The sequence below is a fragment of the Vidua chalybeata genome, chromosome 22 (assembly GCF_026979565.1).
Source record: "Vidua chalybeata isolate OUT-0048 chromosome 22, bVidCha1 merged haplotype, whole genome shotgun sequence".
In the NCBI taxonomy this organism is placed as follows: Eukaryota; Metazoa; Chordata; class Aves; order Passeriformes; family Viduidae; genus Vidua; species Vidua chalybeata.
In genome coordinates this window covers 2,423,564-2,445,884 of record NC_071551.1, presented here as the reverse complement: position 1 = coordinate 2,445,884, position 22,321 = coordinate 2,423,564, and the positions used below count along the sequence as shown (strand labels likewise).

At 62.2% G+C, this 22,321-nt stretch overlaps 3 protein-coding genes across 12 annotated transcripts in view; 2 read left to right on the top strand and 1 right to left on the bottom strand.

The window, feature by feature from the left end:
• Positions 1–1,736, top strand: part of USP48 (ubiquitin specific peptidase 48) — a 31,425-nt gene extending 29,689 nt beyond the window's left edge. For all 3 annotated transcript variants that reach the window (XM_053962621.1, XM_053962620.1, XM_053962619.1), the window contains 2 exons: positions 36–62; positions 161–1,736. In XM_053962621.1, the coding sequence (XP_053818596.1) occupies positions 36–48 (13 nt within the window). In that variant the 3' untranslated portion in view covers positions 49–62; positions 161–1,736. The remainder of the gene's footprint in view (positions 1–35; positions 63–160) is intronic.
• Positions 1,737–2,834: 1,098 nt separating this feature from the next.
• RAP1GAP (RAP1 GTPase activating protein) lies at positions 2,835–11,873 on the top strand. 5 transcript variants are annotated; one of them, XM_053962780.1, is made up of 22 exons: positions 2,835–2,922; positions 4,680–4,756; positions 4,839–4,886; positions 4,989–5,027; positions 5,128–5,313; positions 6,358–6,452; positions 6,528–6,606; positions 6,690–6,743; positions 6,823–6,906; positions 6,986–7,086; positions 7,167–7,296; positions 7,748–7,903; positions 7,980–8,051; positions 8,126–8,212; positions 8,792–8,929; positions 9,675–9,743; positions 9,816–9,925; positions 10,008–10,079; positions 10,927–11,020; positions 11,099–11,180; positions 11,261–11,328; positions 11,409–11,873. In XM_053962780.1, exons 3-22 carry the CDS (start codon positions 4,848–4,850, stop codon positions 11,415–11,417), a joined length of 1,764 nt encoding a protein of 587 aa, XP_053818755.1. In that variant the 5' UTR covers positions 2,835–2,922; positions 4,680–4,756; positions 4,839–4,847; the 3' UTR covers positions 11,418–11,873. The 5 variants fall into 5 exon arrangements, with proteins under 5 accessions (XP_053818755.1, XP_053818753.1, XP_053818750.1 ...); XM_053962778.1 differs by having other exon boundaries at positions 5,116–5,313; XM_053962775.1 differs by having other exon boundaries at positions 9,675–9,925.
• Positions 11,874–13,247: 1,374 nt separating this feature from the next.
• On the bottom strand, positions 13,248–21,083 carry ALPL (alkaline phosphatase, biomineralization associated). Of its 4 annotated transcripts, none has more exons than XM_053962782.1 (12): positions 20,953–21,083; positions 20,051–20,142; positions 19,860–19,979; positions 18,644–18,756; positions 17,880–18,054; positions 17,617–17,792; positions 16,093–16,236; positions 15,876–15,945; positions 15,067–15,201; positions 14,247–14,438; positions 14,019–14,138; positions 13,248–13,923 (listed from the first exon to the last, which is right to left on the bottom strand). In XM_053962782.1, exons 2-12 carry the CDS (start codon positions 20,106–20,108, stop codon positions 13,673–13,675), a joined length of 1,554 nt encoding a protein of 517 aa, XP_053818757.1. In that variant the 5' UTR covers positions 20,109–20,142; positions 20,953–21,083; the 3' UTR covers positions 13,248–13,672. The 4 variants fall into 4 exon arrangements, with proteins under 4 accessions (XP_053818757.1, XP_053818758.1, XP_053818756.1 ...); XM_053962783.1 differs by having other exon boundaries at positions 20,051–20,117; XM_053962781.1 differs by having other exon boundaries at positions 20,980–21,083.
• Positions 21,084–22,321: the final 1,238 nt, after the last annotated feature.

The window sequence follows — 22,321 nt, the reverse complement described above, 5'->3', positions numbered from 1 at the left end:
CCACTTCTAATGCCTTCCTTCCCTTTCCATCCCAGTTTGTATGCCTGAAGAGGGATTTAAAGGTGAGTCCAGGTGTTTTTCCCCCTTTTTATCCCCTCACATGAATCCCACCCCCATCCCATTTCCCTCCTCATCTGCTGCTGGTATCTTTCCTTCCCAGGGACTGGTTTACTTGGCCACTGATGGTTTTCCAAGAGGAGCGACCAGAAGGGAAGAGGATTTGTCACATGATAGGGCATTAAAAGAATAAAAACAGGTGGATACAGTTCTTTTTGACTCTTCCAGAAGGCAAAAATCCATCATGAGACGTTTGCTCCCCAAAAAACAAAACAAATGCCTTATGTCAAAGCAGATTGCACTGAAGGACATCCTGCTTCAGGACAATGTTCCCGGGTTTCTTTAATAAAGAGCAGGAAGGTTGGGAAGTTGAGCAGCAGTTGGTGTGTGTGGGATGAGGGGTAGCTCTGTGTGTCCCCCGGCCCGGCCGCAGAGGGGTGGTGATCCAGTAGATCCAGAGCATCCTGATCATTCTGCAGTAACTCTTTAGGATAATCCTGTCTTTGATCCACGCTTTCAGTCCAGCATGGAAGTACGGGAATTGTGACTTCGTGAGGAATGTCTAGCGCTTTCAGACCACAAAACGTCATTTGCTTAACCCAAAATGGAAGCTGGGATCTGCCTCCCAAGCCCTCCCAGGGGCTGGGAGCTGCCCCCTCTCCGTGTCCTTCCACTGTCACTTCCACACCTTGGACAATCCCGTAACCACATGGGCTCTGGGAATTGTGGCTTTTTTTAGAAATTTGGGATATTTTAATGATTCTGGAGAACATTTTCCTCCAGTCTGCCGCTGCTGGGAGTGTTCCTGGCTCAGGGCAGTCGGAGCTGGCGAGGGGGTGCAGGTGGGTGCCATGTTTCCCATGGGAAGCGGTTTTCTTACTCCTCTCTCTTCATTTTTCAGCAATGCACTCATTTTTTTTTTCTTTTTTTAAACATCTCCCAGAAAACTTTTCTCCCCATTAGTATTTAGCAGGAAATAATATCCCACTTCCAGACTGATCCACACTGGGCACTGCCAAGGGATCTCTTTATTAGAGATCCTCTTCCTTTCCAACCTTTTCTTTTGTTTCCACGGAAAAATACAATGCAGAGATCACATCAGTTTTATTTTTTCAAGGTTTGCAGGAATTTGGGCTGCAAGAAGGGGATGTGGGCCACAAATTCCATCCCCAAACCCCCACTTGTTTTGATTTCCAGTGTTTTATTTCCAATGTTTTATGCAAAGAATTCCAGCTGCTTTTTGCCCAGCGCCTTCCTCCCTTGTCCCTGCTGGGTTTGGGGGTTAAGCAGCAGCATTTGAGGAGCTCTAAATTTCCTAAAAAGTGATATTTTGAGACAGTTTGGACCCGTGGATTCTTTCCCAAGATATAGACATGGCAAATTCCATGCCAAAGCCAAGGAGGCTTTTCTTCCCAACCTGAAGCACTCGCTTGTGTACATATTCCTTGGAAATTCCATCTTTTCAAGTTGCTGTTAATTTTTTTAATGTTATATATAAAAAAAGTCTCTTCCTTGAGCTTACACTGTTGTGGGAAGGAATCCCCTGGGGCGTTCCGGGGCTGTGGCGGTTCCGGCAGCGCCGGATCCTACGGAGGACACAGGTACAAGGTGTGAGCCAAGGCCCCATTCCTGTTTTGTCTGTTATTTGCAAATATTATCGGATTAAAGTTGTCATTGGAGCTGTGGCAGCCTCATTACAGTACAGACACGTGGGCCGAGGGTGTTGGAGCAAGGTGGAGGTGATTATCCCATAAATCCCACTTGGAGCTGTCCTAAAAAGGAACGTGGGCACTGCGGGGTGGGGTGGGGTGGGAGCAAGAAGGGTCCCTGCTGGAGCAGGAATTCCCCCCCTCCCTCCTTTGCACAGGGAGGGAATAGATTTTATGGAGCTTGGGCATGGCATTTGGTGGCCCTGGCCCTGTCACATCGACCCCTGGCCCCGCTTGGTGTGTCCCTGGGGGGGGTCCCTGCCCCTCCTGGGTGCCAGTGCCAGCCCCGCCCTGGGGCCCTCCGAGCCAGGGTGTCCCCCTGAGCCCCTGGGGGAGGCAGATGGGTGCTGGAGGTGGGGGGAGGAGAAAAGCCTTGGGGGATGGGGGGGCTGGGTACTGGGGATGGGCATTAGAGATGGGAATGGGGTGGGTGCTGGGGGGGCTGTGGGCGTGGGGGGGTTATGGGTGGGGGTCTCAGGTAGGGTACCAGGAATGGGGAATTATGGATGGTGGGGGGGTTCCTCGGGTACCAGGGATGGAGAGGTATATGGGAGGAGGGGCTTGGGCACCAGGGACGGAGATGGGGGTCCCTGAGTACCAGGGGTGGGGGTTACGGATGATCGGGGTCTGCCGGGAGCCAGGGGTGGGAAGAGGGGAATGGGGGAGCCAGCTCTGGGTCCCGGGGAGAGACGTGGGGGGAGCGCCGTGAGGCGAATTTGGGAGGAGATGTGGGTGATGGGCAGAGCGGTACCCGGGTGCCAACTGCGGGCGGGGGGGCGGAGATGGGTCCCGGGGGGACAGGGAGATGTTTGGGGGGTCCCCTGCTCTGCGGAGCCCGGGGCGCTGGGGAAGGAGGGGACACCCAGGCGGTCCCGGGGGGTGACATCAGGGATGGAGAGGGGGATCCCCAGTTCCGGATCTCAGTTCCCGGTGCCGTTTTCCCGGTGCCCGTGGCCGGTAGTCTGCTCCCGGTGCCCGTGGCCATTCCCCGGTACTGTGCCCGGTTCCCGTTACCGGTTCCCGGTCCCACCGCCCCCGGAGGGGCCGCCCCGCCCCGCCGCACGTGACGCTGCGCGGTGGCAGCGAGCGCCGGGGCCCCGCTCGGCTCCGCTCGGTACCGGCCCCGCTCCGGGACCGCCCGGCCCCGCCGCCCCCGGTAAGTGCCGCCTTGCGGGGACCGGGCACCGCGGTCCCCCCGGAGACCCCCCTCTGGGGATGTCCCCTCATCCCCGCCGCAGCACCGGGGGGGTCCGTCCGCCCGTGACCTTCACCGCCGCCGGTACCGGGGGAGGGGATGGAGGGGGAAATGCTCCGGGCCTGGGGGAAAAGACCCGGGTTGGGCGCGGGGGCGGGGGGAGGAGTCCCCCATTGACCCCCCAACCGGTCCCCCCCAAATGTCTCCTCCATAATTACACCCTACTACTTGCCCCCCACCCAAGCCTGCCCCCCCTCCCGGATACCCCAAAACCCGCCCCCCTCTTCTGCCCCCCATCATCTCCTCCCCCTGTTCCAGTCTCCCCAGTCTGACTCCCGCGTCCCCCCCAAACCCAATCTCCCCCTCCCCGCCCCCCCAGTCTGGCTCCCACATTTAGAACATCTCCCCCCGTCCCCCCGGTGCTCCCCCCACCCTCCCGGGACAGACCGCACCGTGGATGCTGGGGGGTGTGGGGAGCGATAGAGGAGCCCCCCAGGGTCACCCCCAGCCCGGCGGGGTCACGCAGCGGCCCAGGGGGTGCACGGGGAAGGGTCGTGTGTGCACGGGGACGGGTGGCAATGTCGCATTGGCACGGGGACACCGGGGTCGTACTTGCACGGGGACGGGTCACACCTGCACCGGGGCTGTGCTTGGCTGCGGTTGTGTTTGCACCAGCGCCGTGTTTGCACAGGTCACACCTGCACGGGGGCTGCCTTTGCACAGGGACGGTGACATTTGCACGAGGGTCCCTTTTGCACCAGGGACGTACTTGCACGTCATTGTGTTTGCACAGGGCCGGGTCACATTTGCACCAGGGCTGTGTTTGATGGGGACAGTGCCATTTGCATGGGGACGGTAGTGTTTGCACGAGAACGGTCACATTGCCACGGGGAGAGCGACATTTGCACGGGGCTGGTGACACTGGCGTGCGGCCGGTGACACTGGCGTGGGGCCAGTGACACTGACACGGGAATGATCCTACTTGCACGGGGAGGGACCCTGGGCAGGGGGGTCGGTGGCATTGGCACGAAAATGACCGTGCTTGCACGGCGCCAGTGACAGTTTCACGAGGAGGGTTGGCACTGGCACTGGGTTGGTGAGCCTGGCTCGGGGTCAGTGACACTGGCGCGGGCATGATCACATCTTACGGGATGGGTGACACGGGCGTGGGGTCGGTGGCACCTCACGGAGTCGGTGACACCTTCACAGGGTCAGTGGCACCTCGCGGGGTCGGTGGCACCTCGCGGGGTCGGTGGCACCTCGCAGGGTTGGTGGCACCTCGCGGGGTCGGTGGCACCTCGCGGGGTCGGTGGCACCTCGCGAGGTTGGTGACACTTTGCGGGGTCGGTGGCACCTCGCGGGGTCGGTGACACTTTGCGGGGTTGGTGGCACCTCGCGGGGTCGGTGACACCTCGCGGGGTCGGTGACACCTCGCAGGGTCGGTGGCACCTCGCGGGGTTGGTGGCACCTCGCGGGTCCCGGCGCTGTCCGTGGTGCTGCCCCGCGCCGCCGCCTCCCGCCGGCAGAGGGCGCCCTTTGGGGGGGGTGGGGCTCGGGGGTCTCCGCGGCCCTCACGCCGTGACCCCGCCGCTGCCGCCCCGCTGGCCCCGGGCACCCGCAGGGTGGCACTGGGCTCGCTGCCATCAGTTGGCTTCAGGGGCAAGGCTGCTGGCCGGGAGTCCCGGAGAGGGGCTGTGGGGGAGCTCTCCTCTCCCCAGGAAGCGCCATGGGCCCCCCTGGACGCCCTCACGCCACCTAGACGCGTCTCCAGCCAGCAGCACCTCCCAACCCCGAGGTAAGCGCCCGTGGATGCCCCCCACCCGAGGATGCCCACCCCAAGGCGGGGAGACAGGCACCCACAGCCCCTCTCTCCCCAGGGCAGCAGGATGGCCCAGCAGCGCCATGCCATCCCCCCACCACTCAAGGTAGGTGTTGTTGGGGTGGGGGCACGCAACCAGCACCCTGGGGTGCCACCACGGGCAACACCCATCCCACCACCCACGGTGGCCGTCACCGTTGTCTTGCAGACGGAGGAGGACTACATCCCCTACCCCAGCGTGCACGAGGTAGAGCACCCCGCTCTGCCGAGGGGGCTGCGAGGGCCAGTGGCAGGCTGGGTGGGTTGGTGGGTGGTGCCCAAAGCACCCACCGCAGCTGTGGGCGCAGGTGCTGGGCCGGGAGGGGCCGTTCCCCCTCATCCTCCTGCCGCAGTTCGGGGGTTACTGGATTGAGGGCACCAACCACCAGCTGAGCGGGGCCCCTGACTCGCCCCCCACGCCGGTACCCGGCACCCGGGCAAAGCTGGAGGGCAACCACACGGCCAAGATCTACCGCAAGCACTTCCTGGGCAAGGTGAGGCCCCGGGGTGCTGCAGGTGTGGGGTCTGGGGTGGGGGCGATGTCCCGTGGGTACGGATGGGCAGGAGCATGGAGACCACATAAGCTCGGTGTTCATGGACGTGGGTGCGGTGTCCACGGGGATGGGAGCCCCATGGGCCATGGAGGTGGGGGCTTATGGATGTGGGTATCCCTGGGCATGGCAGCGGTGCTTGGGGTGGGTTTTCCATGGGAATGGAAGGACATGGAGACCTCATAAACACAGGGGCTTTGGCACGTGGCTGCTTGTGGACATGGGTGCTCCACGGGGTGAGTGGTAAGGAGGTGGGTGTTGGGTCTCCATGGGCAGGAGAGCGCCTGGCACAGGTGTCCATGGACAGGGGTTCTCCACAGGTTTGCATGGACATGGGGGTTTGTGTGTCCATAGGACCTGGATGCCCCAAGGGGTGTGAGGCTCACTGAGTGTAGGTGCCCCATAGGTGGTACCTGTGGATACAGGTGCTTGTGGACACGGGTGCTCCATCAGAATGGGTGTTCATGGATGTGGGTGCTCATGGACACAGGTGTCCCATGGATGTGGGTGCTCATGGACACAGGTGTCCCATGGATGTGGGTGCTCGTGGACACGGGTGTTCCATGGATGTGGGTGCTCATGGACACAGGTGTCCCATGGATGTGGGTGCCCGTGGACACAGGTGTCCCATGGATGTGGGTGCACATGGACACAGGTGTCCCATGGATGTGGGTGCTCATGGACACGGGTGTTCCATGGATGTGGGTGCTCATGGACACGGGTGCCCCATGGATGTGGGTGCTCATGGGCCTGGGTGTCCCATGGATGTGGGTGCTCATGGACAGGGGTGTCCCATGGATGTGGGTGCTCATGGACACGGGTGTCCCATGGATGTGGGTGCTCATGGACACGGGTGCCCCATGGATGTGGGTGCTCATGGACACGGGTGCCCCATGGATGTGGGTGCTCATGGACAGGGGTGTCCCATGGCACGAGTGCCCCCAGCATGAGTGCCCTTGGCCACGGCTGCTCGGCTCCTTCCCACAGGAGCACTTCAACTACTACTCCCTGGACCCGGCGCTGGGACACCTCGTCTTCTCCCTCAAGTACGACGAGCAGGAGCACCTCCACCTGCTGCTGCGGTGAGCGGGCTGCGGGAGGCACCCAGGGGAGCTGCCTGGGGTGGGGGCTCCCCTGACCCCCTCCTTGCTCCGCAGCACCCGTGCCCGCACCCTGCATGATGTGGTGCCCATCTCCTGCCTGGCCGAGTTCCCCAACGTGGTGCAGATGGCCAAGGTGGGTGCGGCCCCGGCTCCCAGCAGCACCCATGGGTGCCCCCCAGCCCCAGGCCCCCATGGCAGCACCCCTCTTTCCCACAGCTGGTGTGCGAGGACGTCAACGTGGATCGCTTCTACCCCGTGCTCTATCCCAAGGTGAACGGGCTGCAGGGAGGGGGCACCTGGGCACCCGTGGGTGCCCCTCCCCAACTTCTGACCCCTCCCCACCCCGCAGGCATCCCGCCTCATCCTCGCCTTTGATGAGCACGTGCTCAGCAACCACTTCAAATTTGGGGTCATCTACCAAAAACTAGGGCAGGTATGGGGTGGGGTGGGTGGGGGTTAGGGTGAGGGGAGTCCCTGGGTGGGTGCTGGCACCCATCCCCACCCCACTGCAGACCTCCGAGGAGGAGCTTTTCGGCACCACGGAGGAGAGCCCGGCCTTCGCCGAATTCCTCGACGTCCTGGGTCAGCGGGTGCAGCTGCGGGACTTCAAGGGGTGCGTGAGGGGATCCTGGGGGGGAAGGACCCGCGGGGTCAGGGTGCCTGTCTCACCCACCCACCCACCCACGCACGCAGGTTCCGAGGGGGACTGGATGTGACCCACGGGCAGACAGGCAGCGAGTCGGTCTATTGCCACTTCCGTGACAAGGAGATCATGTTCCACGTCTCCACCAAACTGCCCTACACCGAGGGGGACGCCCAGCAGGTGGGCACCCATGGGGGCCGGGGGGTGAAAGGAGGGGGACTGGGGGGGACACTTGGGTGCTTGAGAGCAGGGGCTGGGAGGTGCTCCTGGGGCACTTCTATGGGGTGGAAGGGCTGTTGGGGCTTTGGGGATGTCCCATGGAATGGAGGGGACTCCCGGGTCACCCATGGGTGGTGGGCATCTGTGGGGCCCAGGAGATGACAGGGCACTCATGGGTGTGGGGAAACATCTTTGGGATGCAGAGGGCTGTAAAGGCAGCCATGGGTGCCAGGGGGGAACTGTAGGATGCACGGGGCTGGTGGAGCACCCATGGGTGCTGGGGTGCATCTATGGGGCACAGGAGCTTTCATTCCTTTTGATGCCCCTGGTGTGACCACCCTCTGTCCCTCGTGTCCTCCCCTATCCTCCACGTCCTCCTCCCTGTCCCTCTGCGTCCCACCTGTCCCCACAGCTGCAGCGGAAGCGTCACATCGGCAACGACATCGTGGCCATCGTCTTCCAGGATGAGAACACACCGTTCGTGCCCGACATGATCGCCTCCAACTTCCTCCACGCCTTTGTGGTGGTGCAGCTGGAGCAGGGGGGCGCCCAGGGCACCCTCTACAAGGTACCCTCCCGTGCCTCAGTGTCCCCGTGCCCGTGGGGGCCCTCGGGGTGCCCCGTCACCCCCCCACCCGCCACAGGTCTCCGTCACGGCCCGTGACGACGTGCCCTTCTTCGGCCCGCCGCTGCCCGACCCCGCCGTCTTCAGGAAGGTGAGTGCCCGTGGGTGCCGCCGGGGAGCCCCGGGGGACACCCACCCACCCACCCGGGCCGACCCCACCCGCAGGGCCCCGAGTTCCAGGAGTTCCTGCTGACCAAGCTCATCAACGCCGAGTACGCCTGCTACCGCGCCGAGAAGTTCGCCAAGCTGGAGGTGCGGGCAGGGGGTGCTGGGGGGCTCCCAGAGGGGCTGGGCAAGCCGTGGGATGTGGATGTGGGTGCCGTGGGTGCCGTGGGTGCCGTGCCCACTGTGGGAACTGAAGACACCGTGGGGGCTGCGTGTGGGTGGGCAGGGGCTGGGTCCCGTCTGGGCAGGTGGGTGGTGCCCGGGGTAGGGGGTATCTCACGTGGGGGGGCAGCAGCGCGGTGGGGAGGGGGTTGCGAGGGGCGGTCCCGCGTGGGTGCAGCGCTGCGCTGGGGTGTGGGTGTCTCGCGTGGGTGCAGCCGTGTGGCGTGGGATGAGCTCGCGTGGGCGCAGCAGGGCAGGGTTGGGTGCTCGCGGTGGCCTCGCGTGGGTGGCAGCGGTGGATGCGGGGTGCTGTGGGCGGTGTCGCGTGGGTGCAGCAGGGCGGGGGCAGGTCCTGCGGGGGTGGCGGCTGTGTGGTGCGGGGGTGGGTGTCTGGCACGGCGCAGCCGTGCGGTGTGGGTGCGGGGCTGGGTGCGGAGGTGGGTGCGGGGCGGGTGCGGGCTGGGTGGTCTCGCGTGGGCGCAGCAGTGCAGGGATGGTGCGCAGGAGCGGACGCGGGCGGCGCTGCTGGAGACGCTGCACGAGGAGCTGCAGGCGCGCAGCCAGGCCATGCTGGGGCTCGGCCCCGACGACGAGCGCCCCGACAACGGCGGCGCCGCCCCGGGCTTCTTCGAGTCGTTCAAGGTGGGGCGCGGGGGTCCCGCACCCCCAGACCCCCGCCCGCAGCACTGCGGGGCCGCGTCCCCCCCCCCGGGCCCGCCCCTCAGTCCCCACCCAGGACACGCCCCCTCGGCACTGGCCACGCCCCTGCTCTGACCACGCCTCTTTGCTGTGACCGCGCCCCCGGGCTTGGCCCCGCCCCCTGCGCGCGTGGCCGATCTGCGGGCGTGTGGCTGAGGCCACGCCCAGCTCAGGCCACGCCCCCTCACGGTCTGGAACGGCTCCGTGGCTGCACGCCCCGCCCCTTTCTTATCAAACCACGCCCATGCACGTCCCGCCCCCTCGTCGGCACAAGCCCCGCCCAAATAGCGGACCGCGCCCCGCGTCTTAAGCCCCGCCCATTGTCACAAGCCCCTCCCATCTCGCCCTTGGCTCCGCCCCGCCCCGGTGCCCGGTTCCCCCCCCGGTGCCCGGTTCCCCTCCCGGTGTCCGGTTCCCCTCCCGGTGCCCGTTTCCCCTCCCGGTGCCCGGTTCCCCCCCCGGTGCCCGTTTCCCCTCCCGGTGCCCGGTTCCCCCCCCGGTGCCTGTTTCCCCTCCCGGTGCCCGGTTCCCCCCCCGGTGCCCGGTTCCCCCCCCGGTGCCCGTTTCCCCTCCCGGTGCCCGGTTCCCCCCCCGGTGCCCGGTTCCTCCCCCGGTGCCCGGTTCCCCTCCCGGTGCCCGGTTGCCCCCGCCCCGTGGTCCCCGGTCGGTGACGCGCTGCCGCCCCCAGTCGCTGCTGGTGCCCGGGAGCCGCCGGGGACGCCGCGGCAGCGCCATCGGGCTGGGCTCGGTGGAAGAGGTGGGTACCTCGCTGTCCCCCCTCGGTGTCTCCCCGGTCCCCGGTGTCCCCCCGGTTAACGGCGCCCCGCAGGCGCTGCTGGTGCCCGGGAAGAGCCCGTCGCGGCGGCGGCCCGGCCCCCTCGGCTCCCGCCGCTCCAGCGCCATCGGCATCGAGAGCATCCAGGAGGCGCCGGCCGGCAGGTGAGCGCCGGTACCGGCACCGCCGCTGTCCCCTCCCGCTGTCCCCTCCCGCTGTCACCTCACTGCCGTCGCCTTCCCGCAGGGACGGCCCCGCAGCCGCCGACGGCTCCAGCTCCACACACAGCTCCCCCGAGAGCCGCCGGAACCCCGACAGGTCCCGCAGCTGGCACCGGGATCGGGGACACGGGGACAGGAGGGCACTGGGCTGGGAATGCTTGGGGACTGCAGGACACTGGGATGGTGTGGCAAGGGCACAGGGTGGCACCGGTATGGGGTGACTCCAGGACCAGGTGACATGGGGACAGGGTGACATCAGGGTGACACGGGGACTGGAAGACACTGGGATGGTGCAGCTCAAGGACAGGGTGACACCAGGATGGGGTGGCACAGGGATGGGCACTGGGACAGGGCGATGTGAAGGTGACACAGGGACCGGAGGGATGGGACAGCAAAGGAATGCAGTGGGCCAGAGTGACCGTGGGCTGGGGTGGCACAGGGATGGGTGACACTGGGACAAGGTGGCACCAGGATGGTTGGCACAGGGCAGCACGGGGACAAGACACCAGAGGGACAGGGTGTCACAGGGACAGGTTCACCCAGGGACTGAGGGGCACCGGGTCTGTATGTCCCAGGGACAAGGTGGCAGGGGGCTGTGGGGTGGCACTTGGGTGGCTTGGATGCAGGTTGGCATGAAGGTGGGTGGCACAGGGACACATGGCGCGGGGATAGGTTGGTATGATGACAAGAGACATGGGGACAGGGTGACATGAGGATGGGACCTCCCAGGGATGGGATGGGGTGGGGACAGGGCGGCATGGGGATGGGACATGCCAGGGCTAGGGTGACATGAGGATCCAGTGTCCTGGATGGGGTGGCGTGGGGACAGGGTGTCCCAGGGCCAGTACAGCATCGCAGCGGGCCACGGTGGTGGCCACGAGGCGCGGTGCCAGCCTGTTGTGGCTTTGGGGACTGTCCCTGGCCTTGGGGACTGTCCCTGGCAGGGCCGAGAAGCCGGAGCCGCCGGATTTCTCCCGCTCCTCCTCCAGCGCCAGCAGCTTCGGCAGCGCCGCGGAGGAGCCCGGCGAGCCGGGACGGGTACGGGGAGCCCGGGGAGGGGTCCGGGGGGGCAGTCTGGGGTGGGCAGCACCCCTCTGACCCCCCCCGCCCCCTCAGGAGAGCCGCTCGCCCTCGGGGAGCCACCGTGACGTCTTCACTGACACCCCCTGGCCGGATGACCCCCCCGGGACCCCCCCAGGTAGCCCAGCACCCCCGGGTCGGGGCGCCGCAGGGCTGGGGGACCCCTCGGGGTGCTCATGACCCCCCCCTTTGCCCCAGGCCGCCGCCCGCCTGACCCCCCCTGCCCTGAGATCAAAATCCAGCTGGAGCAGCCCCCCCATAACCCGGTGAGGCTGTTTGCCCCCCTCCACCACTGCAGTATGGGGGTGCCCACCCTGGGGCGCCCCCACTGATGTCCCTCCCACAGGGCTCATAGTCAACCCCCCACCTGCGGGGGTGTCACCGCTTCACCCCCCTCTGTGTGCCACCCCCGTGCCAGGAGCTGAAGCCATCGTCCCCGGTGCAGGATTTGGGGGGACCTCCAAAAAAAATTGGGATGTGCCCCCCCTCCAGACAATCTCTGTCACCCCAAAAACCCTTTGGGTGAGGGGGTGATGCACCACAAAGGGGCCTCCCCTCTGCCGTGACCCCGAAATGAAGAGTGGGTCCAACCCCAGCATCATCCCCTCCCCCCAAAAAAAGAGGGGACTCAAATCCAGGGTAACCCCAAAGTGGAGCTCCCTCTCCCCCCCTTTATTTTAAGGGACAAAAGTTCCGGAATGTGCCGGAGGCTGGAACTGGGGGGAGGGGGAGGAATATTTTTTCACACCCTCCCAAACTGTGTTTGTGTTTCCCGTAAGTCCTGTATAAAATAAAGGTTTATTTATCGCTACAGTGGGGGGGGGGAGGTCTCCGATATCTAGGGGGTCCCCAAAACCCCAAACATCACTGGGGGCTGTAAAAGCACTCATTTTGGGGAGTCATTTAGCCAAGTGTTGGGATGGATTTCAGAGCAGCCTGGCTGAGCAAAGCCTTTCTTTTGATAGTCTCTGTTTTTGGGGTGCTGCGAGTACCCCAAAATATGGCAGGCGATGCCCTCAGCCCCCCTCCCCCCCCCCCCCCCCCCAAAGTGCCTCTTTCAGCTCTGCTGGTCAGCCCGGCGTCAGGAGCGGCATTTGGCCACGGCCCCGGTGGCCACCGGCGTCCTGCCAAGCCCCTGGCCAAGGGAAAGTGGTTCCCACCCCCCTGAACCCCCCAAAACCACGCGGCACCCCGGGAGCGGTTAAACATAGCCCGGGGCTGCCCGGGTTCTGGGAAGTGCCAGCAGCCGGGCCTCGCTCGGGATCCGGCGCTGCCGGGGGGGCAAAGGGAGGGCTCAGAGCCCCCCCAAACCCTGCCCTGCCGGGCTCAAAGCCCCCCCAAACCCTGCCCTGCCGGGGTCAGAGCCCCCCCAAACCCTGCCCTGCCGGGGTCAGCACTGCACCTCCTCTGGAGGGTCCTGGTTAATGACGAACTGGAGCTTTAATTATAAAACTGGTGAATGAATGAAAAACGAGGGAGGGGGTTAGGGGAATTTGGGGGAGGCAGGGCAGTGTTTTCCCAGCCATCTGCCCAAGCACAGGAACTCAGGGGCACCGTGGGGCTTTCCTGCGTGCACGGGGACTTCTGCATGTGCCAGGGGTCATTTGCACAAGCGCAGGGACGTGGGCACGTGTTTGCACTGCACATTTTCACTGTGTGTCACTCACAGTGACAGTCACACGTGCACGGTGCCTTTTGTACCTGGAAAGGGGAATCCAGGCACAGCGACATCTACACACATCTGCACGTGTGCAAGGCACATCTCGGTGAGATTTGCACACACCCTTTGCTCAGCTCAGGCAGCGTGTGCAAGTGCACAGTGGCACTGGCACAGTGACATTTGCATGTGCAAGGCACTGTACCCACTTGCACGGTGACATTGGCACAAGCACAGTGACATTTACCCACTCCCAGCCCCTTTGCCCCCACAGCGTCGCTCCCAGCACCCCTCCAGCTGCACAAGCCTTTTCCCCTTGTGGCCCCACCTACTAATTTCTCCCTTAATTACCACCCTAATGGTGAGGGCGTGTCCCAGGCCATCCAACCCCTCACATCCCTCTTTGCTACCTTTACCCTCCTTCCACAATCCCAGCCCCAACCCCTCCCAAATCCCTCCCGGGGCAGCAAATTGCTTTAACCCGAAGAATTTTAAAACAAAATAAATCACTGAGGAGACAACAAAACCTAAGTTTAGGGACAAATTAACCCGATGAGTTAATTTTTTTTCCCATCTTCGTGTGGTCCCTGGCTCCCCACACGTGTGACGAGTTGGGCACCAGGGTCAGTCCTCAGCCAAGGGACCGCAGAGGCATTTTGGGACCCAGCCCCATCGCGTCTCGCTCAAAGAGGGGGTTTTATCCGCCGAGGCTCCAGCTGCCATCCCAAATCCCGCGGTGGGTTTGGGATAGGCCAGGGAACGCTGCTAATTATAGGGAAGGAACCATGTATTTACAGAGGCAGCTCCCAGCACCAAACCACCGGCGGCTGCTTTTGCTCCGCTGAGTCTCTCTGTTCTCTCTCTCCTCTTTCCCGGGCGCTGCTGTCCACAGAAAAATAAAAAGGGAGGATGAATTAAAAATAAATCCCCCTCAGTGATTTGCAAGAGGCACTTTAGCAGAGGAGGAGGAGGAGGCCGAGGAAGGGCAGGAGCAGGGGGGTGGCGGGGCGGGCGGCGGCGTTGCAGTGGCCTCGGTTGGAGCCGATGCAGGCGGCGTAAGCCATGGCGTGGGGGATGTAGTTCTGCTCGTGGACCCCGTGCAGCAGGTGGGCCATGGGCCCGCGGGCGAACACGGCCACATCCTCACCGCCGTGGGTCTCCTGCCGCAGCGGCACGGCCGACTGCGCCTGGTAGTCGGCGTGTGCTGGGGGCAAACAGAAGTGAGAATCGTTTAAGAAGCCAGCTCATTTTAGCCAAGCCGGGGTGATTTTGAGGGGTTTTGGCCCAAAACATACTCACCAAAATCCACGGCAGAGACGTTTTCTCGCTCGCCCGCCACGATTTTATAGCCGGGGCCGTTGCCGTAGAGGATGGACGTGAAGGGTTTGCGGTCCACGTCGCTCTGCATCGGGGCCAGACCTGGCGGTGTGGCACAGTCAGCAGGATGGGATCTCCCCACGGTGTCCCCGAGCTGTCCCCAGGGTGTCCCCCCAGCTGTCCCTGGCGCTGTGGCTGGGCAGAGCTCACCAAAGATGGGGTTCCCGCGGGGGGTGTAGCCGCCGAAGGTGAAGACGTGCGAGTGGTCGGCGGTGACGACGCTGAGCGTGTCCTGGGTGGACGTGAGGCGCGTGGCCAGCCCGATGGCCCTGTCCAGCTCCACTGCCTCGTGCAGCGCCTGCTTTGCCTTCCCCTCGTGGTGCCCGTGGTCGATGCGGCCGCCTGTGGAGCCCAGCACCGCTCGGCATTGTCCTCCTCCTCCCAGCCTTGAACCCCCTTTCTTCCCTTTCTGCGCCCCCCCATCCCATTTATCCCCCCTTTTCACATCCCACATCCTCCCTTTTGAACCCCATCAGCCCCTTTGTTCCTCCTTTTCATCCCCCTACCCTTTATCCGTTTTAGCACTCCGCCTCTTTTATCCCTCCCTTTTTGCACCTTCTTTGCCCGTTACCCCTCTTTTTGCATCCCCCATATCCCCTTTATCTGTCATTTGTGCATTCCCCACCACCCCTTTATCCTTCCTCCCTGTCATCCCCTTTTTTTGCACTCCCATCTCCCCATTATCCTCCCTTTTTGCACCATCACCTTTAATCCCTGTTTTTGTTCTTCTATCACCCCCTTTATCATTCTTTTCCACCTTCCAGTCCTCACTTTTTGTACCTCCCCCTTATCCAATTCCCCACCTTTTTGCACCTTCTTTTGCACCCCATCACCCCCTTTTTTCCTCCCTTTTTTGTATCCCTATCATCCCCTTTATTCTACTTTTGCACCCTTCTTTTTGCACCCCCCCTTTTTGTACCCCCCCAGCCTCCTTTTATGCCCTATTTTTGCACCCCCATGAACCCCCCACCTTCAACCAGGAGGAAGAACCCTCGGGGATTTTTCTGGAGCATCCTGATGGCCACAGACACCATCTCGCTGAGGGACGGATCTGTATCGTTGTTCCTGTCCAGCTCGTACATCATGTCCCCTGGCTCGAAGAGGCCTGGGGACAGGGACGCTGCTGGGGACATCCTTTTCCACCAAAAGAAAAAGGGGGGGGGCCAAATCCTGCTCCTCGTGCTGACTCAAGTGTTTCACACACCACTGGATCCAGGAAGATTAGATAGAAGCCGGACAATCCCAGCCCTTCCTTCCTCCTGCCCCGCTGGATTCCACATTCCAGTTGGGATGGGAATTTCACTGCTGACAATAGAACTGCATCCCTAGGAGGGAGATGTGTCCCAGGGTGGGAATAGCAGCATCCTTGGGGGTGTAACATCGTCCTTGGTGGGCAGCACATCCTTGAGGGTACACCAGCATCCCCAGGGGGGTCACCAGCATTCCCAGGGAAATTGCAGCCTCTTTGGGAGGTACCAGCATCCCTGGGGGCAGCAGGAGCACCACCCTTGGGGGTGTAACAGCATCCCTTTGGGGTACCAGCATCCCCAGGGAGGTAACAGGATCGGTGGAGGGGGCAGGTACCAGCATCCCCAAGGGGATAGAACCATCTTTGGGGGCTACCGGCACGTCAAGGACAGGGCACCCCCATCCCTTGGAGGCAGCAGCACCCTTGGAGGATAACTGGCCACTGCAGCTGCCCCAGCACCCCAGGACAGAACAGGGGTCCCCCTAAAGCACCCAGCTGATGCCAGGGCACCCGTGGGTGCAGGGACTCACCCAGCAGGAAGTCGACGCGGGTGAGGTTGAGTGCCAGCAGCCCTCGCCGGTGCCACACGTACTCAGCAACCTGGGGACAGGGGACAGGCATTGTCACCTCTCCATTGCTTCTGCCACCCCTGAGACGCTCCCCAAGATATTCCACCCCCAGGAATGGCTCTGCAGGGTTACAGGAGGGTGATGTGTGTGCGCCCCCACCCCCCAGAGTCCCTGTCACCTTGCCGCGGGGCTTGGCCTCCCGCCACGCCTGGACGAGGTTCCTGCCGTCCAGGCGGGTGCCCCGCTGCTTCTCCTCGTGGGGATATTCCACGTCACTGACATTTTTGGGGAACATATATTTCCGCCCTCCACCCAGGATCACCTGCAAAAGAGGGGAGGAAATGTAGTTTTAAAAATTTTAAAATTATTTTAAATCTCCCCTTCCAGCTGGGGTTTAATGGGGGAAGACCCCGAAGGGGCGGAGCAGGGTGTCCAGGAAAGCCCTGGAGTTGTGGGCAAAAACACCCGAGGAATTTCACCTCGCTCAAAATAACTCTGAATATCTGCCTATTAATTAAAACTCAGGACAAAAATAACCATTTCCAGCAGGGATTTGGCTTTTTGAATGTTTTTTCCCCCAATCTGTGGGAAGGATGCTCCACATCGGGATCCCCACATGAACCCGCTGGGATGGAGCCCCATCCCGCGGCTCTCCCTGTTTGCTTTGGAGCCTGATTTATTTGGCTTCTGTTATTTATAACCTAGCAGAGATTTTATGGCTTTTTTGTATTTTTTCCCCCTTTCTCTGCGTAGAAGGTGAATTATAAAGCTGCAAAACACCAATGCCAAAATTATTAACAAAAAAAAAGGGAAAAAAAAAGTCTTTTCCCCACTATATAATTATTTCCAGCCTGGGACAGAGTTAAAATTATATTAAAGGGAAAAAAAAAAAAAAAAAAGCAAAAGAGGCTATTAAAGAGCTAAATAACAGGCTGGGATGTTTTGCTTTGGGGCTATTTTGAAGGACAGAAGAAGATTTATTTACAGTGCTGAATTTCTGCATAAATCCACAGTAAGGAGCAGAACTGGGGGAAAAAGGAAGAGTTTTGGGTCTGGGAAGTATGGGAAAGGAGGAGGCTAAGATGGATTTGTGGGTCTGGGGCTTGATCCTACAGGTGCTTATGGTCCAAGACCTATGTTTGAGTTTCCTGGTCCCATGTCCACCCGAAAGTGCTGGTATCTCACCCATGGTGGTCCTGGTCCCATATTTGATGAGGGTCCCAACTCTATACCCATGGGTGGTCCTGATCCCCCATCTGCTGGGGCTCCAACTCTGCACCATTGGGTGGTCCTGCTTCTGCACCCATGGGTGGTCCCAGCCCACCATTGCATTGGGGTCCCCATTGGTAGTTCTAGCCCCATATCCACCCACAATCCTGGTTCTGCACCCACGGGTGGTCTCAGCCTCACATTTGCAGGGGTGGTCCTTGTCTTGTAGCCACTCACAGCCCTGACCCTGCACCCCTTGGTGGTTCCAGCCCAACATCTCCTGGGAGTTCTGGCTATTCAACCACGGTGGTTCCAGCCCAACATCTCCTGGGAGTTCTGGCTCTTCAACCAGTAGTGGCTCTAGCCCAGAATCTCCTGGGAGTCCAGGCTCTTCAACCATTGGTGGTCTTGGTCACACATCTCTCCACGGCCCTGTCTGTCCTGGTCCCATCCCCCTGACTCCAGGGCACATTCCCGGTGTCCTCATCCCTACCTCGATCTCAGGGATGTTCTCCACCAGCTGCCGGGCGATGTCCTTGCAGCCCCCCTCCAGGGCATCCGGGGGCATCTCTCCATCCGAGTACCAGTCACGGTTGGCAGAGTGGGCGTAGGCAGCGCTGGGCGTGGCGTGGGTCACGCGCGTGGTGGTGACGATGCCCACGGCCTTGCCTGCGCCACCAGTTCAGGGGACAATGGTGAGAACACCCCCAAAACCACTCGCTGGACCTCCTGCCCAGGAGTGCCTCAGTGCCTCACCTGCCTCCTTGGCCCAGCGGAGGATGGAGGTCACCTCCTGGCCCTTGGTGGTGTTGCAGCGGTCCCGGGTGACGCCGGCGCTGACCCCCAGCGTCCCCTCGTTGGCTTTGACGCCGCAGAGGTAGGCGGTGGCCGTGCCTGCGCTGTCGGGCACCTGGGCGTTGGTGTTGTAGGTCTGGAAGGTGGGAGATGGATAAACCCCCATCGTTATCACCACCATCATTGTCTCCACCACCACCAGTACCACTGACAGCACCACCATTCCCACCCTGCGGCTTCCCTCCCTGTGTTGTTTGGCTGCACCAGACCCCCATCCCACCTGTGTCCCCTCTCTTTTGTCCTTTGCCCCCCATTTTACCCCCTACTCCTTCCACCGTGGTGGGACATCCCCCCCTCACTGCATTTTGCTGCTTTTAGCCTTTTTTCAGTCCACCTTTTGGCAGGGAGATGGAAACCACAGCCACGGGCATCCCCACGGGGTGAATGGAGGTGGCTGCTGACTTCAAATTCAATTATTATTTTAAAATGTTTTGTTCAGCAAAACATTCTCCCTCAGGAGAAGCAGGGGGGTCCCGTGGTGTCCCGCAGCCGGCGGGCTCCTCCTGCTCCCCTCCTCGTTCCCACGGCCGGCCCCTGGCACGGCCAGCGGGCACCGGAGCCAGCCGCCTTCGCTCGCCCATGACCTAATTTCGGCTCGGTCGATGCCGCCCGCCCGTGACCTTGCTGTGGGTGTCGTGTCCCCGTGGGTGCCCCGGGGGGCTCACCTTGGCCAGGGCCACGAAGGGGAACTTGTCCATCTCCAGCAGGCTCTCCTCGCCCTGCCCGTGCAGCTGCCCTTTGAGGATGCGGGCGGCCGTGACCGTGGAGACGCCCATTCCTGCGGGACAGCGTCAGCCGCGCACGGACAGCCCGGCGGCCCCGGGCAGCACAGCCCGCTCCGTGCAAACCCCGCTCATCTCCGCTCACTGCAGACCCCGTTTAGCCCATCGTTCAGTTTATCCCATCGTCCAGTTTATCGCAGCAACCAATTTTTTGCAAGCCCAGTTTATCGTGCAGCCAGTTTATCCCAGCTCCCAGTTTATCCCAGCAGCCACTTTTCATTGCAAAGCCAGTTTATCACAGAGCCCAGTTTATTGCAACACCCAACTTTTTGCAAATCCAATTCATTCCTGCACACAGGTTATCCCAGCATTCAATTTTTTTGCAAACCAAATTTATCCCAGCACCCACTTTATTGCAATCCCAGTTTATGCCAGCACTCAAATGATGGCAAAACCAATTTACCTGAGACCCAATTCTTTGCCAATCCACTTTATCCCTGCATCAGGTTACTGCAATCCCAGTTCATGCCAGCACCCAGTTCATGCCAGCACCCAGTTTATTGCAACCCAGTTTGCCCTGGCACCCAATATTCATTTGAAACCCAATTTATTGCAGCACTCAACTTACTCTAAATCTAGTTCATACCAGCACCCAGTTTACCCCAGCACCCAACTTAACACAAACCAAACTGATTGCAGCAACCAATATTTTTTTGCAAATCCAGTTTATCCAGCACCCAGTTTGTTGTAAACTCAATTTACCATGGCACCCATTTTTTTTTTTTTTTGCAAATCCAGTTGATTGAAGCAACCAATATTTTTTGCAAATCCAGTTTATACAGCACCCACAAAATAAACTGAGTTTACTGTAAACTCAATTTACCATAGTACCAATTTTTTGGAAATCCAATTCATTGCAGCACCCAGTTTACCCCAGCACAGATCTTTTTTGCAAACCCTGTTCACACCAGCACCCAACTTACTGGAATCCCAGTTTATCCCAGAACACAACTCACCACAGCACCTATTTTTCCACAAGACCCAATGTGTCAAAGCCCCAGTTTATCCCAGCACCCACTTTATTGAACCCACTTCATCCCTCCCAGTGCCCCCAGCCCCACTGCCCCTGCCCGGGGTGGGTGCTCCCCTCCCATCTCACCGTCCCCCAGGAAGAGGATGAGGTTCTTGGCCACGTTCTGGTTGAGGCGCTGCAGCCGCAGCGCGTTCCGCAGGGTCTCCTGCGCCTGCCGCCGCCAGTACTCAGGGTCCTTCTCCCTCTCTGTGGGGAACCGGGCTCATAGCACCCCACGGCACCACCTCTGGGGTGCTGCCCCTCCAAACCTCACCTACCTGGGACCAGTGATGCCGAGCAGAGGTGGGCGAGGAGGAGGACGAACAGAGCCTTCATCCTGCGGCGCTGAGCGGGTGTTGCCACAAGAGAGCTGCGAGGTGGGTGGCACCCGCTCGTGCCTCAGTTTCCCCACCGAGACCTTTGGCCCGGGGTCAGCCAAGCGAGGACGGAAAGAAATGTCCCCTCCCTACACAGTCACCGATGTGACCCCCCTGGGGACATGCCAGCTTACCCTCCCTCCCCCGCGCCTCCCTAGCCATGAGTCCCATGAGGCGTCACCTCACTGTCACCAGCCCGAGCTGGGGGAAGCCAGGATGGCCCCTGTGGCACAGTGAGGTCCCCATGACATGGCCATGTCCCCATCATGTGCTTGTGTACCTCCCGTGTGTCCCCACCATGTGCTCCTGTCACCTCTGTGTTCCCATCCCCTGTCCATGTCTCCACTGCACATCTGCAGTCCCATCACACGCCCGTGTCCCCACTGCCTCCCCTGTGTGTGCCATGTCCCCAGTGTCCCCACCACACACCCCTGTCCCCATCCCCATCACACACTTGTGTCCCTGTTGCGCACCCTTGTCCCCACATGACCACGTCCCATGACACATCCACGTCCTTGCTGCACGTCCGTGTCCCCATCCCATGTCTGTGTGCCCACCACATGCTCGTGGCCCCACTGCATGTCTGTGTCCCTGCTGCACACCCAAGTCCCCGTAGCATCTCCGTGTCCCCCGTTGCACACCCACGTCCCCACCACACTCCCGTGTCCCCATGGCACTCTCCTGTCCCCATCACCCCCACATCCCCACAGCACCTTCCCTCCGCTGCACGCCCCCTCACCCCGCGCTCCCCGGAGAGCCTCCGTCCCCCGGGATGGCAGCGGTGGCCCCGGGGGGGTCCTTACCGGGGGTGGGGGCTGTCACACACGTACCCGCACTAACTTGGGTCCCTACACCCACGTCCCTCTGGGCGGCGGGAGGAGGCCGGGCCGGGGGGACCGCGAGCCCTTAAATCCCCCCGCACCCGGCCTTCGCCTCCTCCTCCTCCTCCCCTTCCTCCACCCTCCCCCTGCTGCCAGCAAGGGGGGGGCGGGGGGAGAAAAGGCCACAAACTGGGCTTACTGGTGCCCTCTGCCGGGTTATACTGGGAGGACTGGGAGGACTGGGGAGCACCAAGCTTGGCTATAAGTGCTGAGCAACCTCCCCTCGCTTCACACGTGGGAGTTTGGGGTACCTCTTGGTGGGGTAGATGTGTGTTTTGCCAGATTTTTCATTATTTTCACTCAAACCCTGCTAGCGGCACCAGCGAGGGGTTGGGGTGGGGGTGATGGAGATGAGCGGGGTCTCCATGCCTCAGTTTCACCACAAGGGCTCCTGCAGCAGCCCACGAGAGATCCCTGGTGGGATCCCGCGGCATTACTGTAGCTCCTACAATAATCACGGCACGGTGACGGGGGGGGGGGGGGGGGGGGGGGGGGGTGACTCCCAGCCCTGCCTCAGTTTCCCCATGGCGGGGGCCCGGGGGACTCCGTGACCCGCGGAGCCTCCCGTGGCCTTCCAGAAGGTGGCGGTCTCAGCCCAAAAATCCCCGGGAGCCTCGGGGTGCAACCAAGGGAGCCCCAACACGGCCGCGATGCCAGGGGACGGGCACGGACCCTTGCGGACCCTCCAAATCCCTCCGGAACCCTTTCCCCTTCCCCCCCCTTCATCCCTCTGCACCCCCCAGCACTTTCGCAGCCCAGCAGAAGCGCTCTGCAGCCCGTGGGTGTGACGAGCGTGTCAGTGCTCAGCCCGCCGGGGCAGCGCAGGGGGCGGAGGTGGCACCGCGTGTCCCCATCCCTGTCACCAGGGATGACAGCAGGGCAGCCGCCGGTGCTTTTTGGCGTGGGAAAGCTCAAGCCGGCACACTCGCACAGCTGCAGGCATGCACGGGTGTGTGCAAGGCGTGCAAGCAGCACACGCGCGCTCCTACGGTCCCTGTGCGCGCTCTCGCACGACTGCGCACGTGCCCGTCCACAAGCCCGCGCGGGGCTGTTGGTGGCCCCCCCCCTCGCCCGCCCACGCGCGTGGCTCTGAGGGCGACACGCTCGCGCGGTCGCCCCGCGGCCCCGTGCGCTCGCCCCGCGGCCCCGCGTGCTTTCGCGCTTGCACAAGCGGCCGCCGCCGGGATCGCGCCTTGCACGCTTGCCCCGGGACGCCACATCCCCTCCGGCCAGCGAGCCAGGGCTGCCTCGGGGAGATGCTGCCGGCAGCGCCGGGGCACGTGGGGCCCCC